We start from the raw sequence: 20,000 nt of genomic DNA, 5'->3' as shown, positions 1-20,000 counted from the left end.
GCGCCACTTTGATCATATTGACTCGTAAAACGTTTTCAATTTATATCTTCAAATTTTCCTACGAGTAAATTCAATTAAACGATCATTATCGTCATCGTCGTCATTTTTCATTTTTTTTTTTTTTTTCTTTCTTATCTTATCTTATCCATTTTCCCGTATTCGCTTATGCTTATTTATATGATATTTTCTTACGTAATACTCGGTTTATTCGTGTACTTTTCTATTTTTTTTCCTCATATTTGTTTATTTCATTTGTTAATTGATATCTCTTTTTTTTTTTCTTTTTTTTTTTTTTTTAATTTCTTAAAGTAATATCTGACATTGAATGTCAAGGGGGGCGGGCAGAGGTTGGAGGATAATCGAAGAAATGACACGAGTATTTACTTTTTTTTTATTTTTTTTATTTTATAGCAATAATCTCAAGTTGAAAGGATTAATAGTAGAAAAAAGAAAAAAGAAAAAAACAAAAAAAATAAAGATACAAGTTTTACTATAATATCTGTCTGTCTTTCATATTTTTCTTCTTTTTTTCTTTTTCTTTTTCATTTTTAATATCTTTATCATTTGTTGACGTATATATCACACTAGTCGTCGTATATCTTCATTCATTTCTAATTTTATAGTAATCTCGTTAACTCTTGATAAGTAATAACGAGTAGGCAAAAAAAAAAAGAAAAAAGAAAAGACCTGTGCCTTTTTAAATCCAAGCAGACGTGTTCTTTTTCAATGAATGTATAAGCAGGTAGAATAATTTTAATAACTACGGTCCTTTCGTTGTAAAGTTTTTGTTTTTTAATTCAAGACTTTTTTTTTCTATTCAGGTATAATACACGCCCGCCCACCCACATGTAACCACACGCCACGTACACATATTTAATACACCTCTATACTCTTCTATCTTTTTCTCTTTATATTTTTATCATTGTAAAAGTGTATGTCTATATATATATATATATATATAAATATATACACACACACATACACACACCTTATACATAACATATATATTTATATGTATATGCATGTGTACGAGTAAATACTTGCCACAGAAACGTTATTTCAAAAACGGAAATGGCCTACTTAGGTTACCTATTAAAACAAAGCTTTATCATAAACCATTTCACCATTCTTTACGTCATTTAATGCAGGTATGTAGTATGTTCATAGGACGCCGAAGGGTTTTAAATGACTCGTTCGTAATATCTATGTCGCCTTTTATATCGAACGTAAAATCGATGTTAACATGTTCGATTCTTTCTCTCTCTCTCTTTCTCTCTCTCTCTCACTCTCTCAATCTCTCTCTTTCTTTTTTCTTTATAATAGAAGCATAAAAAAATGTTTCATTAATTCATTCATTTGTCGTTTGTTCTTTCCTTTCCTTCCGTTCTTTTCTCTCTCTCACCCTCTCTCTTTCTATGTATATATATATATATATATATATATATATATTCCAAAACAGAAAATCGAAGTTTTTTAATAAAACATATTTTTTCCCCTTCTAAAATATCGTTGAATCTTTAATTGCGTGTGGTTGTCACGATTTAAATTTGCACTTTCGATAAATATAAGACTGCTCCATAAAAATAGAAAGAGAGAGGGATACGAAAAGAGAGAGAAAGAGAGAGAGAGAGAGAGAGAATATGTTAAAATGAGTGGCGATGAGGAAGAGGAGGAAGAGGAGAAGGAGGAGATCATCATAGAGGTGATATAGGAAGAGTGTTGTAGCAGTTGTGTGTAAAGCAATATGAATTTCGTTGCTAAATATCTCGTATCTTTCGTAGGCAGACATGGATGCACGGAGATTGCAAACTCTTTCGTCTATCTCTATCTCCATCTCTTTCTCTCTATCTCTCTCTTTCTTTCGAGAAATGAAAATGCTTAGCAAACATTAACCAGATAGTATACACCGTTCTATTTACGTATTTCTTTTTATCGTCAAAAGAGAAAGAAGATGTCGAGAAGTTAAAGATTTATAATCGAACAATTTTATATATGTAAATTTATATTAACAAACGTCACGAGACTTTTTTTTTCACGCCCCCCACCCACCCCCTCTTCATCGTCGTTTTTAAATAAATCGATGAAAATTAAAAAGAAAAGGAAAAATGGAAAAGAAAAGAAAAGAAAGAAGGAAAAAGTGAGCGAAAGAAACAGAGAGACCAAAAGTATTTAAATTCGATTAATTCTTTTTAAAGGATCCTTTTTTCTTTTTTTACTTTTTCATTTCTTTTTTCTTACTTCTTTTTTTTTTTTTTTAGTCCTGTAATCAGGCTCTCTATGGGGGTGGGGAAGAGATGGGGAGGATTTAGTCATTCGCGATCAAGGAAAAAGAGAGAGAGAGAAAAAAAAAAGAAAAAGAAAAGAGAAAAAAGAAAAGAAAAAGGTAAATCTAGAAAGAGTCTCGAAAGGATATAAATTAATAAAGGATATATATATATATATATATATATATATATTTAAGAAGTCCCAAAGAACTTTTGTTCCACCTTGTAGATAGAAATATCTTTGACGTTCCCTATCACCACCACTGTACCACCTCTATCCCCCCTCCCCTCCCCATCGCCATCCCCATCTCCCATACCCATCATCTTCCAGTTCATATCTCGGCAAATGTTTTACTTGGCTTATCTCTCTCTACGTTCTCTACGTTTCAAGATCGAGTTCTCTCGATGTTTCATGTATACAGACGGTATGTATATATGCATGTATATGTACATGCTAATACAGATAGGATATGCAACGAGACAGAGACAGAAAAAGAGAGAGAGAGAGAAAGATATATACATATATATATATACTACCTACTACTACTACTACTACTACTCTACACGTATTACTATCAGATAGCCGTTCTAAGTTCTAACGTTATGTTTGGATTCATCTTGCTAGCTACTGCTAGATTCGCAAATATAAACCTATATATAGATACATGCATACATATATACATATATATATACATATACACATATATAGATAGATAGATGTATATATATATATATATAAAGTAAGCCGTAGAATACGACGCAAGAGGATGGGCATTGAAACTTCTCTGGCCCTTTCATTGGCCCTTTGACCGTACTATGATAGAGACTTAGACGGACGTTCACCCTTTTCGTTTCTATCTCCAATCTTTATATCCTCTTTCGATTAATTTCACAAATGAACGACGATGAACGATCCGACAATTATTATTCGACGATTCATCATGTATAAATGTATACATATATATATATATATATATATATATATATATATACATTTTTTTTTTATTTATTTTGTTTTTTTCTCTTTTCATAGAGTATTGAATTTTATCATTGATTATATAAAGTAATGGATAAGTAAAGTGAGTTCTAATAGAAAGAAAAGAAAATAAGGAGAGGGATAGAGAGAGTGTTTGCAAAAATGTATTGACCCGTTTCGTTTCTAATGTCTATGTATATATATATATATATATATAGAGAGAGAAAGAGAGAGAAATAGCACACAAGCACATACATACATACATATATACGCTTGATCGAAGTCATATTAAATGAATTAGCGTCGCGAATAAATATCCCGTTGATCGATCACCGTTCAACGTATCTGCTTTCCAAAAGCATATCCACCATCCACCACCTCTTCTTCTCCCCAACGTTGACTCTTGTCCTTTTTTTTTCTGTCTTTCCTCTTCTCTCTCTCTCTCTCTCTCTCTCTCTCTTTTTTCCTCCCCGTTCGATCCCTCGAATTCTCTCCTCTCGGTCATAGCCCCGAATAAGTAACTTACTCGTTTCGTCGTTCGACAAAAAAAAAAAAAAAAAAAAAAGAAAAAGAAAAAAGAGAAGAAGAAAGAAAGAAAGAAAGAGGGAAGAAAGAATCTAGAAAAGAGTTTAGGGCTGGTGAGGATTTTGGAGCAAGGGGCGGAGGGAAATGGTGATAGTGTTCCTTCGATGAAGGATCAAATTTTCATTGAGATACTTACATAGAAATATTAGAAATAATAAATAGATTAAGATGAAATTGAGACAATTGCAGAAGAAGTAAAAAGAAAGAGAGAAAGAATGAAAGAAAAAAAAAAGGAAAAGAAACAGAAGTCTTATTTAACTTTTCGTCGTTCGATTTTCAAGAGAATTTAAAAAAAAAGAAAATAAAAAGATAACCAGATAAAAGATAATAGACCATTGGAATTAATTTCGATTTTTCTTTCTTTTTTCTTCTTAAGAGAATCTAAAAAAAAAAAAGAAAAAAAACTACTGAACAGCCAACAACGACGTATATATTGTATATGCGCTTTTGCAGATCGCGTTATCCCATATAACGTGGAATGGAAAAAAAAATTAATAGAATAAGAGAAAAGAAAAAAAGAGAACGGAAGAGAGAGAGAGAGAGAGAGAGAGAGAGAGAGGAAGAGAAAAGATTGCAAAAGAAAAGGACGAAAAAAAAGGAACGAAAAAAAAGGAAAGAAAAAAAGAAAAGTATAATGAAAAATAAAAGGGGGAAGGGAAAAAAAAATCCATATATACGGATGGATTTTTGACAGGAGTCCGTTGTTCGAGTACATGCACGTTCGATTAACGGTTCTAGACCTTCAATCTCTCCCTCTCTCCCTCCCTCCCCCTCTCTCTCTCTCTCTCTCTCTCTCTTCCTTCTATCCTATATCATCTCTCACTCTTTCTCTTCCTGATACGTTTCTCTACTCTATGCGCACGTTATTTTATTTCTGGCAAAGCCAAGCGTTCGTCGGAGATAAGAGGGATGTAATTAATCACACCTCCGAGCCGGGCCAACGTGTGTCAAAATACGTTATGAGCAGAGACTGGAACAGGATTCGATGGTGTATATGTCTGTGATGATAGTAATAGTAATAGTAGTAATAGTAGGTAGTAGTAGTAGTAGTAGTAGTAGTAGTAGTAGTAGTAGTAGTAGTAGTAGTACAGTATGAGCCTACCATACGTTACCATACGACTAGCATCATATGCATTTAAATACTTCTCTCTCTCTCTCTCTCACCCTCTCTTTCCCCCCTCTCTCTCTTTCCCTCTCTCTCTTTCTCGTTCTCGTGGTCTCTTTCTCTTCATAGTGGACATGGGGAAGGCCAGTTGGTTCATCAATAACCGGTATTTTCAACCACCCCCCCCCTTCTACCATTCTATATCCTCCCTCTACCTTTCCCTTCATCTCCTCCTCCTTCTCCTCCTCCTATTCCTCTTCCTCCTCCTACTATTTCTCTTCCTCCACCGTTAGCCCTTTTCACGATAGCAACGAGATCGACTACGCTAGCCTTCTCTCTATAGATTGTATTCTACCACCCAATTTATTAAACGGCCTTGTCAACCTTTCTATCATCTTTCTATTCCTCCTCTTTGTCCTCTTCCTCCTCCTCCTCCTCCTCCTCCTCCTCCTTTTTCTTCTTTTCTTTCTTCCTTCTTTTTTTTTTTATTCTTCTTCTTCTTTTTCTTCTGTTTCTTCTTCTTCTTCGTCGTCGTCGTCGTCGTGCGTTCACCGTGAAATTTTATGCAGCGTTATTTATTGATCCTTCTTCTAGTTGACAAAGAAAAAAGAAAAAGAAAGAGAAAAAGAAAATCGATTTCTATAGAAGAACTAGTAGTAATATCGTTAATGCGTTTGTACTGCCTGTACTTTTGTTATATATGTATATATATATATATATATATATATATATATATATAGGAATGTTTTTTTTTTATAATTCGCATTAGGGATGAAAATTATGCGGGCATTAGTATTGTTAAAGTAAATCATTGTCCCAACAGAAACTCATTTTAATCTTCGGAAAAATAAAAAAAAAAAAAAAAAAAAGTATATTTCATAGATTAGATAACGAAAAATTCGGAATTTTTTATGAGATTAGAAAATATATTAGATCATCGATTGGGATTATACGAGGATACTTATTTATGATGTCATTGTGTAAATACGTGATATCCATTATATTTGCATTTCTTTTTTTTTCTTTTTTTTTTTCTTTTTTTTTCCTTTTTATAATCATACATACATATGTATGTTAAAATTTATTATATTTTTTTAAATCAAAAAATTAGCCCGGTTGGAAATTATATAATTTATGTTTCAAAATCGTTTTATTTCTCGTCTTTCTTCTTCTACTTCTACTTCTACTTCTTCTTTTTCTTGTTTTTTTTTTCATTCATTCTTTCTTCCTTTTCTTTTTTTTTTTTTATATTTTGTTCTCTTAAATTTTAATTTCGAAATATCGTATCATTTTGTATACACATATAATATCGTACATCATCGTCAATGCACCGTAATCACCTGCTTCATTTTCCACATATTGATTACAGTTTCGCTGAAAATTACGCTTTCATTTATTAAAATGCATCAGTGATTCGTAATAAAAGTATTCACGAAGCTACGATTAATTTCAGCTGTACATACATACATACATACATACATATGTACATGTATATGTATATGTGCGTTATGTCGAACTTCGGGAGAATATTATTTATTGAGGAAAGTGAGAAAGAGTGAGAGAGAGAGAGAGAGAGGGAGAGAGAGAGAGAGAGAGAGATAGAGAGAGAGAGAGAGATCAAGAAAAGATGCATTTTTGACATTTCAAATGCATATAAAAATATTTTGAATATAGATCTAATAGAATGATTTAAATGGTATATAGAGTATAATTATATGAAATAATGAAATAAATTAATTAATGAACAGAATGCTTTTAAAAGCGATACCAATGAAATGTATTCTTGTTTTCTTTTTTTTTTTTTTTTTTTTTTTTTTTTTTTTTTTTTTTTTTTAATATACAATTACGCTGCTGTTTTTTTTCTCTCTTTTTCTTTATCTTTTTCCATTTCTTAGAGTTTCAACTAATCCTTGAAATTTTTCTTCGACCGTCGTTCTTTTTTCTTTCAAATAATTATTATTATTATTATTATTTTTTCTTTTTTATTATTATTATTATTATTATTATTATTATTTAACGACGACGAAGTTCGATATACTTTTTTTTTCCCCCCCCCTCGGTTAATGGGTTAAGGAGAGAAGTTTTTTTTAATGAAAACCGCGCGCGGCCATTTACGAGACCGCTTGTAAAGTTTACGCTCGGATAACCATCGTCAATACACCGCGATCAAACCCATAAACTGGGTACCACATTTGGTTTGGGAACATATCGCAGATATATTTTCAACACTTTTCGAATAATCCTTCGATGATGAAACGATTCGATACACGAAAGACCAATAAAAAAAAGTGAAATATAATGTTATTTTTTCCTACTCTTTTCTTCCCTTTTTTTCTTTTTTTGTTTTATTTTATTTTATTTTATTCTATTTTTTTTCCCCTTTTTTTTCAGCTCTTTCGGTGAAAATTTATCCTTCGGTTAAATTACACGTTTATATTTCCTCTCCCTCCCTCCCTCTCTCTCTCTCTCTCTCTCTCTCTCGCTCTCTCTCTTTATCTCTATCTCTCTGTCTCTTTATCTCTATCTCTCTGTCTCTTTCTCTCTTCGGCTCTTTTTATTTGCTATAGTAATTTGTTAACCACCATACAGAACCATTCCATTTAATCTATGCGATATTTTTAGAAATTTTCTCTCGGAAATATAAGAGAAAGAATTTTAAATAAAATATTAGAGAAGAATTTTAAATAAAACGTATTAATAATATTAATAAAGAATTCTAGAAAAAGAGAGAGAGAGAGAGAGAGAGAGAGAGAGAGAGAGAGAGAGATACCATATAAAAATATTGTCGATGTTTATCATTATAACTTTTTACTCTATCTATTTTTTGCAATTGAATTCATACGAAATAAACGTATATTAATTTATTATTAATTTTATGAACCGAAGTAGAACGTTATTATCTTTATGTTAAATCGTACATCGGACTTTACTCAGCGATTTTTCAACTTTGATAACTGTTATCATTTTCCACGATCAAAGTACAAATCTTTTTTATTATTATATGAATCATTATATTACACACACGCGCACACGCACACACACAAATATATATATATATATATATATATATATATATATATGTATATATGTATATATGTATATATATATATGTTTGTTATTATATTAACTAGATTATTAAAAATACAACTTGAAATGAAGAAAATAAAATTCGAAGGAAATAAACATCGTTTAAAGAACGAAAGATGATAAAAATGATATGAAAAGAAAAAGATAGCTTTTTATTATGAATTTGATATCTCATCGTCATTTTGTACAATCATGCGTAAAATATCTCTCTTTTTTATTATTATTATTATTATTATTATTATTATTATTATTATTATTATTATATGAATCATTATTATTGTCGATTAACTATTCCATTTATCAGATTATTGAAATTTTAATTGGCAAATAAGTCAAAAGAAATCTCTCATAATTTTCTGAACATGAAATAAAGATTAGATATATATATATATATATATAAAAAGCCTTTGGTTCAAATGTAATATCTCTTATCATTTTCTATAATCGAATTACATATATTCTTTATTGTTATATCATTAACATGAAAAGTTATTAACTTATAAATATATATATATATATATATATTAATGAGACGTATTATTAATAGTCTGAAAAGAATTTTTGAAATGATTCAAAATAAATCTTCAAAGTAATTCGATATAAAGTAAAGTTTTTTTTTTTTTTTTTTCATTTGATAAATCGTACTTATATACATATCGAACAATTTTATATACGATCGCGTTTTATCGTTATATTAAATTAGAAAATTATTTTTTAATTAGTATCGTTATTAGATTGAAATTAATTGAACGTAAGATTTAAAATTAACTAGCAGCTGTACGTCGTATTGATAATAAAAAAATTTGTATCCATTGTTCCATAGATACTTGACTGAAAACTTTTTAATAATATTATATCGTATTTTATTTGAGTATATTTTATATGAGAGAAAAGGAATGCATTTTTTATTTGAATATTCAGGTTGAGTTTGATGTCGTTCACCGATGGGCAAGGTATCAAAAACGACTTTGTCCTTTTTATTTTTAGAATAGCGTGTATATCGATGCTCTTCGTAAACTCGTCGAGAGTTCAACTCATAAGTGAGAAAACGAGAGCGTGTGTCAAGCCGTGAAGTGTCAAGCCGATGGTGGTACTTGCGTGTGGCAGAGTGTAAAACTATGACCATTGGTCACGCTACTTTTCTCTCTCTCTCTTTCACTCTCTCTCTCTTTCTGATTCTCTCATTCTCTCTCCCTCTCACTCTCTCTCTCTCGCTCTCTTTTCGTCGAGCACATCAAAAAATTCAGTCTATCAACGAGTTCACTTCATTCGCTCTTTCTCTTTGTTGTTTTTACTTTTTCCTCTTTTTTTTTTCTTTTACTTTTTTTTTTATTTATTTATTTTCCCTTTTTTTTTCTTTTTTCCTTCTTTTTTTCCTTTTTTTTTTCTTTTTTCTTTTTTTTGGCCCTCTCATATACTAGTCGATCCACATCAAATCTTTCGGAGTATATGCCAGGAACCGTCAAAAGCACGAAGAAGATCTGACGTATCGATCAACGGACATACACACACACACACACACACACACATACATTTATATACATATGTATATATACGTACATAAATCCATACATATATACATATATATATATACATACATAAATGTACATACATGATTCCCTTCATTTACCAAGAAGCTTGATAGAAAATGGAAAGGTATAATGAGAGATATGAAAGAGAGAGAGAGAGAGAGAGAGAGAGAGAGAGAGAGAGAGTGCGTTAGCAAAGAGGACATCAGAAATGGGGATGAATATCACAGGATATATGCCGTTTAGGGGTGAACTTCGATAATACGTATCGACGTTTAATCGATAATTCTTGTGACACTAACGCGATCCTACATCTCTCTCTATCTCTCTCTCTCTCCCTCCCTCCCTCTCTCTCTCTCTCTCTCTCTCTCTCCTTCTATCTGTCCTTTTCTCTTCTGTACGAATATGATAAAAAAAAATGAGAGAGACAGACAGAGTGAGAGAGAGGGGGGGGGGGAAAGGAAGAAAACGAACGATAGACTTTTATTAATTTCTACATATTTTGTTCGAACGAATCGTACGTTGCATTTCCACTAGTATTATATAGTCGATAATGGGTTAGACGTGGGTAGAAAGTAAAATAGTAAATGTATAGAAAGAGATAGAGAAAAGGGACAGACAGAGAAAGAGAGAGAAAGAAGGATAGAGAGGGACAGAGAGAGAGAGAGAGAGAGAGAGAGATTCTTGCAAAGTAATATATAAAAAGGAAACAAATGTCGTGTCGCAATCGATATCATGGCTCGTTTTCATTGAAATCGAAGCGATGCGAAAGAAGGGGGATGAAAGAGGTAAAAGAGAGATAGAGTGAGAGAGAGAGAGAGAGAGAGAGAGAGAGAGAGCGGGAGAGAGATAGAGATATAAAGCGAAAGAAGAGATACACGTTCAGCAGGTTGTATGTGGTTGTTGGAGACACAGAGGGTTTGCTCAGGGAGAATGGTAGGGTTGGTGGTTGGTTAAGGGGTGTGAAGGGGGGGTTAGTAGTTAGTCGAAAGAGAGTAACACAAGGATGTTGGATTGGAGGGGGTGTGGAGAAGAGGGAAGAGATCGGAGAAGAGAGAGGTGGTAAATGAACGTTTATATACATACATATATACATACATACATACATACATACATACATACATACATACATACATACATACATACATACATACATACATACATACATACATACATACATACATACATACATACATACATACATGTATATATATATATCGGCTCGCGTGACTCTCTAGGCGAATGCAATGAACGCAACGAACGTGTGCCAAGCCAAACACAAAATAACTCTCATTATTGGCGTTAATTAATATCGAGAACCGTTTCGGTGATAGTTGGACACGTTTATTACCCTTCCATTTTGACAATTTAACAGTCGGAGGGTTAAAAGCATTCTATATTTTTCTTTCTTCATTTGTTTATACTCTTTTTTCCTACATTTTATTATCCCTTTTCCTTTTATTCTCTTTTTATTCCAATGATTGCTCTCATTTTTTCAATCCTTAACAATACTTTTCTCCGTCTCTTCCTTCGACTTCTTTTTCTTTCTTTCCGGTTTTCTTTTTTCTCTCGGTTTCTTTCTTTCTCTTTTTTTTTTTCTTTTCTTTTTTTTTTTTTACGTTTTTCTTTCCTAATTTCTTTTTTTCTTTTCTTTTCGTTTTCCCTTTTTCCTCTTCTTTTTATTTTTTTTTGCCCGGTTCTTTTTCCCTTTCTTTCTTTCTTTCTTTTCGGTTTTTCTTTTTCTCTTTCTTGTTCGTCTTTCCGTTGGAGCTTTCCCCTTTCCCCTTTCCCATACCATCGAGTTAGTCCCGTTGTAGAGTTAAACGATAGTTTCGTTAATCGCCCCTGCAGAACGACACGTTTCCCTTCTGCAGCTGCGCCCTTCAAGAACTTCTTTTTTAAAGGCAGAACAACGACGAAGGAGGTTAACTCTCGTTAGAATGACGAAGAAAGAAAGGGATAAAGAAAGAGTATGTGTGAGTGTGTGAGTGTGTGAGTGTGTGAGTGTGTGAGTGAGATAAAGAGAGAAGGAAAATTTATAGAATACAAAAGAAAAGAGGAATTTCATTAAATACAAAATATAAATATATTAAATTAAAAATGATATATAAATAAATAATACAAATATAATATAAGAAAAAAAAGAAAATATATATACATATACACGTACTGTACTTAGATTTTATTTATTCGAAATAATTTGTTTAGTGTGTTTGTCAAAAAAAAAAGAATGAAAAAAGATAGGAGAGAGAGAGAGAGAAAGATAAAGATTTACATGTATTTTTTTTTCGGCTCCCCTTGGAATACATTTTCGTGATAAGTTCGTGACGTAAAAATGGGAAAGCTAATCCCTCCCCTCCTCACCCTTCTATTCACCCCATCTCTTCTGTCCTACATTCCCAAAAGTGGAGACAACACTGACACAAACACGAATATCGTAGACTTTCTTTGAAAACTTAGCTTTCTTTGAAATTACCTTTTATTCGGGAAAACATTGTTGTCTTGTCAGATTAGAAATGTCCTTTGGAGTTGCAAAAGAGGAATACACATGTGTCTACTACGTGCATATATATATATACATGTATATATATATATATATATATATATATTTATGTTTTTTTTTCTCTGTAATGTTAATACATTTCTCATGATATAATACGAAAGAATTTCTTTCGAAATTTATTATTAAGACGTTCCTTTACTCCTTTTATATATTCTTATGTGTACGATGAAGAGGTGAAAGAAAGAGAAAGAAAGATAGGAAAAAAAGAGGAAAAAAGATGAAATAAGGAAGGATGCGGTGAAGGGGGTGTTCTTCCAAGTTATAGAAGGAGATAGATATTATGAAGAGAAAGAAATAAAGGAGTATAGGACTAGAAAGCAGTAGAAAAGCAGCTACTTGAAATTCTAATGGAGAGGAGAGAGGATGCGTCTCTACTATTCACCACCGCCTGTTGCGCCATGTGTCACGTGTCGTACTCATCTTCTATTTTTCTAAAATATTATTTATAAGCAAAATTATTTTTTTTTCGATGTCGCGAAGGATTCTTTACTATCTTCCTTTTTTTTTTTTTTCTTTTGTTTTGTTTTTCTTTTCATCGCAATTTTATTCGTACTATTTATATCTGAACATTGATAGCGGTCTTATGTGTATATATATATATATATATTTTTTTTTTTTATTCTATTCTTTATTATTTTTATTTTTTCTTTTTATATATATATATATATATATATATATATATATATTATCATCGCCATCATCATCATCATCATACACGAGACATAGTTAGTTATGCGTGTATATGAAAGAGATAAAAAGGAAAAAAAAAATAAATAAATAAATAATATTTTGTGAACGATTTCTCGAGTAAAATAAATAGACGCGAAATATAATGACTTTTAATATTAACGAGGAACTACGTATTATAGATTAGAAATATAATTGTGCGCCGGGGATGAGGGATGATGGAGGGATGTGGGGTGTGGTTAGAGGGAAAGGAAGAGGAGGAGGGTAAAGAGAGAGAGAGAGAGAGAGAGAAAGAGAGAGAACATTCTCTTTGTGACCTATGATCTATATACCGAAAGGAGAAACGTCACGAAGACGTCGTGAACTCCGGAAATAAAACGGCTCACGCGATTCGGACGTGTTCAAATGTCATATCGTGCCTTTAAACGAGATCGAATCTAGAAAAGTAGATTATAAACTGAATGTTTTATTTTTCTCTCACGCCCGGCATTGTGCGTACAATGACGAAAAAAAAGTTTTCATATCGAAATTGTCGTCTCTCTCTCTCTCTCTCTCTCTTTCTCTCTTTCTCTCTCTCTCTTTCTCTCTCTTTTTCTCTTTCTCTTTCTCTTTCTCTTTTTCTTTCTCTTTCTCTCTCTCTCTCGTGTCAAATAAATTTGCTTCGCTTAGCTGTGGGAAAATGATTTGAGAATGAACAAAAAAAATATATTTATAATAATAAAAATAAAAAATATAATATATATATATATATATATATATATATATAAATAAAAAAAATATATATACATACAAGTACATAGTTAAACGTTAGGGTGCTGTGAGGTCAAGTGTTACAATTAGAAAGAAAAAATGAAGAAACGAAAAAAAGAAATTTAATTTAAAAAAAAAGAAGGAATAGTAAATGATTTTGTTTCTTGTTTTTTTTCTTTTTTTTTTCTTTTTTGTTATTTTTAATCGAAAAATTAAAAACTTCTTTGACCCACGCTGTTATTTAATGTAGTAAATTTAAAAATTATTATACGAATGAGAGTAATAATTAAATAAGAAGTAACATAATAATGGTCTCTGTTAAGTAATCGATAATAATTGTCGATAGCTCGATGATTAGTTGCTTTAAAAAAAAAAGAAGAAAAGGGGAAAAAATAGAAAAAAGAAAATAAGTAAAACGAAGAATGAAAGAAAAGAATGAAAGAAAAAGGAAAAAGAATGAATGAATTCGTATTGATAATTAAAATGCAGAGAGAGAGAGAGAGAGAGAGAGAGAGAGCAAATGAGTCGAAATTATAACACGAGATAAGTCGAATAAATAAAATTCGTACAATAAACGTGAAGGAATAAGTGAATAAATAAATAAATGAATAAGTGATTGAACGAATGAACGAATAAATGAATTGACGTTTGATGATGGAAGGGTAAAGGATTGAGGATACGAAGAAATTCAGTATGTAGGAAAGAATGAATCGAAAAGAATAGTCGTTGACGTAGGGCATTGAAAACTATGCGTACGGCAGTGCCGACGGAATGGCTCGAGCGTTTACGAAGTTGACCGAACGCGCAGTGACATCGACCGGTCGCGCCGGTGTAACACGTTGCGACCGGCCGTGTGTGTTGTGTCTGTACACGCGTTAGGTTACGTTAGAAAATATCGTTGTTAAAATAGGTTCGTTTTGAGTGATTTATCGTACGTATATTTGCGTTAAAGATTGTACGAATAAATGAGTGTTGGTAATATGGAGACGGTGGATACGTGTTCGGAGAGGAATCGTCTTGATGTTCTGTCGATGATGGTCGAAGGATCTACGGACATGCGCAGCAACGGTGCTGCCGGACACGAAACGTGGTCGAAAGGTTTATACAAAAACGATGAACTTGAGTTTCAACTTGATTTGGTGAGTTTAATGTAGATACATATATATATATGTACATATATACGTATGTGTGGCTGTGTATATGTCCTCTGTATGTGAGAGAGAGAGAGAGAGATAGAGAGGAGTACGTACGTACGTATATGTGTGTATGTATGTATGCTACTACTGCTGCTATGTATACGTGCACGCGTGTATGTATTTTGTATGTACGTATAATACGTTGTATGGAAATCGAACGTTTCACATTGTTATTGTTAGTTGAAAATTAAGCCATTTCAAGATGGCGACGATACATCGATCGAGAACGTAAGAGTCGATATCAAATTATCCACGTTTGTATACATAACCTAGAAATTGTCATGACTACTGGATATACATATTATTACGTCGACGTTTCTCTGAGGTGATATATATATACGTATATATATATATATATATATGAGTTAATTGGAATATATTTTAATATATCTTTTGTTTTTAACGTATAAGATTAGAGAAAGAAAGATAGAGAGAGAGAGAGAGAGAGAGAGAGAATGAGTAAGAGAGAAAGAGAAAGAAAGAGTGAGAGTGCTACAGTGGGAAAGGGAAATAGAGAGAGAGAGAGTGAGAAGGAGGGAGAGAAACTGGAAATATATCAAAATAACATAATTGTCGTTATAAAGAGTAATGGTATATAATACGTATATATATATATATATATATATATATATATATATATATATATATATATAAATACTATTAGGTTCATAAAAAATTCACGGTACTACTCTCTGTTTCTCTTTCGTTGCATCTCTCTCTTTCTCGTCGTTTCTCATTGCTCTCTCTCTCTCTCTCTCTCTCTCTTCCTCCCCCCTCTCTCTCTCTCTCTTCCTCCCCCCTCTCTCTCTCTCTCTTCATGGTTTTAATAAAAGCGTAAATTTGTCGAGTAAATCCCTCTTTATGAAGCTTTCCCGCGTAGGAGGAAAGTTGTCTCTATCGGAGGAAATTCGCTTAGGCGTTGTGTTACCGGTGAAACGAGAACAGAAAAAAAAAAGAGAGTGAGATAGATAGACATACAGAGAGAGAGAGAGAAAGAGAGAGAGAGAGAGAGAGAGAGAGAGCAACGTGCATCGTTCGTTTTTCATCGCAGGAAACGGTGGAAACATTTTATGCAGCTACGTCGAAAACGTGTTACGTCATGTTCTTCTTTTTTTCCAGCCTACTTTCGTTTTCTACTGTAGCTGTACGAGTTGTAAAAGGATTTTCGTTCTCTCTCTCTATCTCTCTCTCTCTCTCTCTCTCTCTCTCTTTCTCTGTCTCTGTTTCTGTCTATCTATCTATCTCTATGTCGTTGTTTTCTATTCTTTTTATTTGTTTATTTGTATTTCATTTTTCTTCTTAATTTGTCTTCTTTTTTTTCTTTTTTCACTATTCCTTTTTCTCGCTTCTCCTTGTTCCTTTTCTTTTTCTCCCCCTCTCTTCTCTTCTTCTTCTTTTCTCTCTCTCTCTCTTTTTCTTTTTTTCTTTTTTTCTTTTTTGTTTTTTCTTTCCTTTTTAATTTTTTGCGCGTATCTCGAACGACAAAAAAAAACTGTTGTTATTACAATCACGTATATCTCTCCCTCACTGTTTACAATCATCCATGAAGGTCTCGTATTTAGTCACGATTAGTTTTCAATACATACATGCATACGTACATACATATGTGTGTATGTGTATATATATATATATATATATATATGTACATACATATATGTGTATATATCTCCAAGCCAATTTCGATTTTTAAACGGCCGCGGTAGCGTTCCATCAAATCGGATTACTATGTACCGCGTGTTGCAATGAACGAACCGTTCCATCGGTCGTTGTGTTGAAACAATGCAGTGAATTCCAATGTAACGATTAATATCGGATATCAGAACGCTTTTGTATTGTACACACTCTGTGTATATATGCTTGTATATGCGTGTGTTTGTGTTTGTGTGTATGTGTGTGTGTGTGTCTCTCTGTGTGTAAGAGAGAAGATCGACGATCGAAAATAATCTCTGAGAAGGACTTGATTTTATATATATATATATTATATTTCTTTTTTCTTCGTCGTCTTAATCAACATCGTTTACGATTAGTTTATCTTGAAGCTTAGCAGTTTTCTTATTTACACGATCGATCGCAATAAAATTGCACTTACATGAAGCGCAGTTTTTGTTTGGAGTAAAATAAATAAATAGTTCATACGAGAAAGGATAGAGGTTTGCTTAGTTTATAGATTTACTCTTTCTCCTTTTTTTTCTTTTTTTTTTTTTTTTTTTTTTTTTTTTTTTTTATCAATTACTCCCTATCGAGAATTTTTAGATCGATTTTTCAAGCTTACGCTTGCGATTTTAGAATCTGGAAAAAACAAAAAGAACAAAAAAAAAAAAAGAAAAAAGAGAAGAATGAAAAAGAGAAACTAATCAGCCTAAAATGTTTTTTTCGAAAAAGGATTACTCGAGTTTTCGAAGATAATTGATTTTTAAAAGTCACGTAGGTACTTCTCGCTCGCTCTGTATATTTCATTTCGATTGTTATTTTTTTCTACTTTCTTTTTCTTTTCTTTCTTTTTTTTTTTTTTTTCTTTTTTTTTTTTCTTGTTTCGTTTCTTGTTGAGGTTGGAAAATTAATTATTTTAGGTCAAAGGGTTGATATCAACTAAGTCGTACGATTGCTAGGCGTACGGGAAAAATAAAAAAGAAATTCCCGTTGCTAGGCACGAAAAAAGAAAGAAGAAATTAGGTTACAGAGTTTTTGTTATAGTTCTCTATTATATATATATATATATACACATACACACAAATGTATATACATTTACATAAATACTTGGTAAAGCCAGAACTACATATCAAATTGGCCGAGTATTATTTTAGGCCAAGGCACAAGCTCAATTATCCGTATTCAATTTTAATATTAATTTGTAATTAACGGTTTGATATCGTGTATCCTTGTGTATATGTGAGATAGATACGTACGATCTAAAACTAACATAATTACAAATAATTTCGTTGTATTAATAACGCTTTGGTGTACGCCACAGAGATTGAGAGAAATATAAAGATTTATATATATGTATATATATATATATATATATATATATATATATATATATATATACTTTATTATCGAGTACATATCGAAATATTACGATTCATTTAAAATATACTCTAACCCGTTCTTGTCGTTATGTTCGTTAATGCCTCGACTACAATTACGTATCCATTATGTTTTCATTCTGGGAATAATACAGAACGATCGTTTATTTGTGCGGAATGCAATTGGTCGACGAAGAGATTGTTTAACGTGTCTCTTTCAAATGGGAACGATAATGGGGAGGAGAAAAAAAAATGAAAAAGAAAAAATGTCGAAAATGCATCGTCAATAATAATGTTTAACATTCATATTTAATATTTAATTAATTATGTTTATATTTAATATATATATGTATATGTATATATATTTATATATAAAATTAATGGAGTTTGTATTTATGATTTTTTTTTTTTTTTTTTTTTTTTTTTTTTTTTTTTTTTTTTTTTTGTTCTAATAAATTACGCGATAAAGAGGGAAAAAAAAGAAGAGATTAAAAGTTCGCTTCAATTTCAATTAATAAAACATTTTTTCTTTTTTTTTTTTTTTTCTTTTTCTTTTTTTTTCTTTTCTTTTTTTTTTTTTTTGGGAGGGCATGGCAGAGGGCGAAGGGCAGGAGCTAATTATCTTTATCGAATGGACTTCGAAAGCTTCTTTACCTATTAAAGTATAATTAAATGAAGACTTACTTTCTTTTCATTTCGTATTAATATTTAATATAAATTTAAGTGATAACGCGTTATATACTTCATCCTATATATATATATATATATATATATATATAAAATATATATATATATAAAATGATTACGTGTGTATATATAAATTTATTTGTTGTGTGCGTGTGTTTGTGCGTGTGTTTGTGCGTGTGTTTGTGCGTGTGCGTGTTTACGTGGATACTTTTTTTAATTTCAAATTCGAACATTTTTAAACGAGTAAAGTTTATACTCATTTCATCGTAAGCATACACATATACACATCATACATACATACATACATACATACATACATACATACATACATACATACATACATACATACATACATACATACATACATACATACATACATACATACATACATACATACATACATACATACATACATACATACATACATACATACATACATACATACATACATAAATATGTGTATATAGGTTGGGTCAAAAGTCTCTAAGTGGTCTAGAAATTTCTGAATTATTTTAAAAATAAATTATCCATTTTCCGAGACATTTTAAACCAATTTCTCTTTGTTAATCGTAAATATTACAAGCCCTAAAATTGAAAAGTCAGAAAAACTTTCGAAAATGAGTAAATGTATCCTGACGTCGGTCACACAACTTGTATAATCCATATCGCATTACACACACACACACACACACACACACATCCATAGTGCAGGTATATTGAATATAATGGACGCTTGTTCAAAGTTCATTCTTACTTTTTACATGACAATATTTAAAACTATAAGTGTGTGTGAGAAGAAGCACAGCCGTAGAAAGAAAGAAACAATGAAAGGAAGAAAGAAAGAAAGAAAGAAAGAAAAAAAAAGACATCTAATTAGTAGATATACTGTAAAGATTATCGTTGGTTTTACAATTACGATTATCTTCGTAATTATACTTCTTTTTTACTTTCTTCGCTTTTTTTCTTTTTCTTTTTTTTTTCTTTTTTTTTTTTTTTTTCTTTTTCTTTCCTTAAGCCTCAGAAGGTATAACGATAGCCGACACGAACGATCTCGTTTATCGTTTACACTTTATACGCGAAACTTCTATGAGCTCTTTCTCTCTCTCTCTCTCTCTCGTTCTCTCTCTCTCTCTCTCTCTCTCTCTCTCTCTCTCTCTCTCTCTCTTATGGAATACCTACATAGTTTTACCTACGTTGTAACTTTGTTTCTCGTAACGACGAAGTTACTAGCTCGAACGATTTGCTTTTAACATCGTTTACCATAATGTTTCCAAGAGAGATCCATATATTTGAAAGAAAACGAGAGAGAGAGAGAGAGAGAGAGAGAGAGAGAGAGAGAGAGAGAGAAGAGAGAGAGTGTGATAGGTGAGGTAGGGGGGAGAAAATGAAGAAGCTTTCATAATAATCTTTATTCGTTTTGTTTCGAAGATGTTTTAAGGGTCTATTTTAAGGATTGTCGATCGTAAATCTTTTGTTTCGAGCAATGATTCTAGATCTTCCTCTTTCAATGTAAAAATCCTTTTAAGTACAATTCATTATCATCAT

At 31.5% G+C, this 20,000-nt stretch overlaps 1 protein-coding gene across 15 annotated transcripts in view; it reads left to right on the top strand.

The window, feature by feature from the left end:
• The window catches only part of heph (polypyrimidine tract-binding protein 1 heph), a 442,781-nt gene that overhangs the window by 317,976 nt on the left and 104,805 nt on the right, over positions 1-20,000 (top strand). Inside the window, exon 1 of one of the 15 annotated variants that reach the window (XM_035886528.2) lies at positions 14,369-14,685. The exons of the other annotated variants lie outside the window; for them this stretch is intronic. Coding sequence (XP_035742421.1) covers positions 14,512-14,685 — 174 coding nt within the window. The 5' untranslated portion in view covers positions 14,369-14,511. Of the gene's footprint in view, positions 1-14,368; positions 14,686-20,000 lie in introns of those variants that run through there. 15 annotated transcript variants of the gene reach the window in all.

The sequence above is a fragment of the Vespa mandarinia genome, chromosome 12 (genome assembly GCF_050613455.1).
Source record: "Vespa mandarinia isolate Hongniang chromosome 12, ASM5061345v1, whole genome shotgun sequence".
In the NCBI taxonomy this organism is placed as follows: domain Eukaryota; kingdom Metazoa; phylum Arthropoda; class Insecta; order Hymenoptera; family Vespidae; genus Vespa; species Vespa mandarinia.
This window is presented reverse-complemented; position numbering and strand designations above follow the sequence as displayed.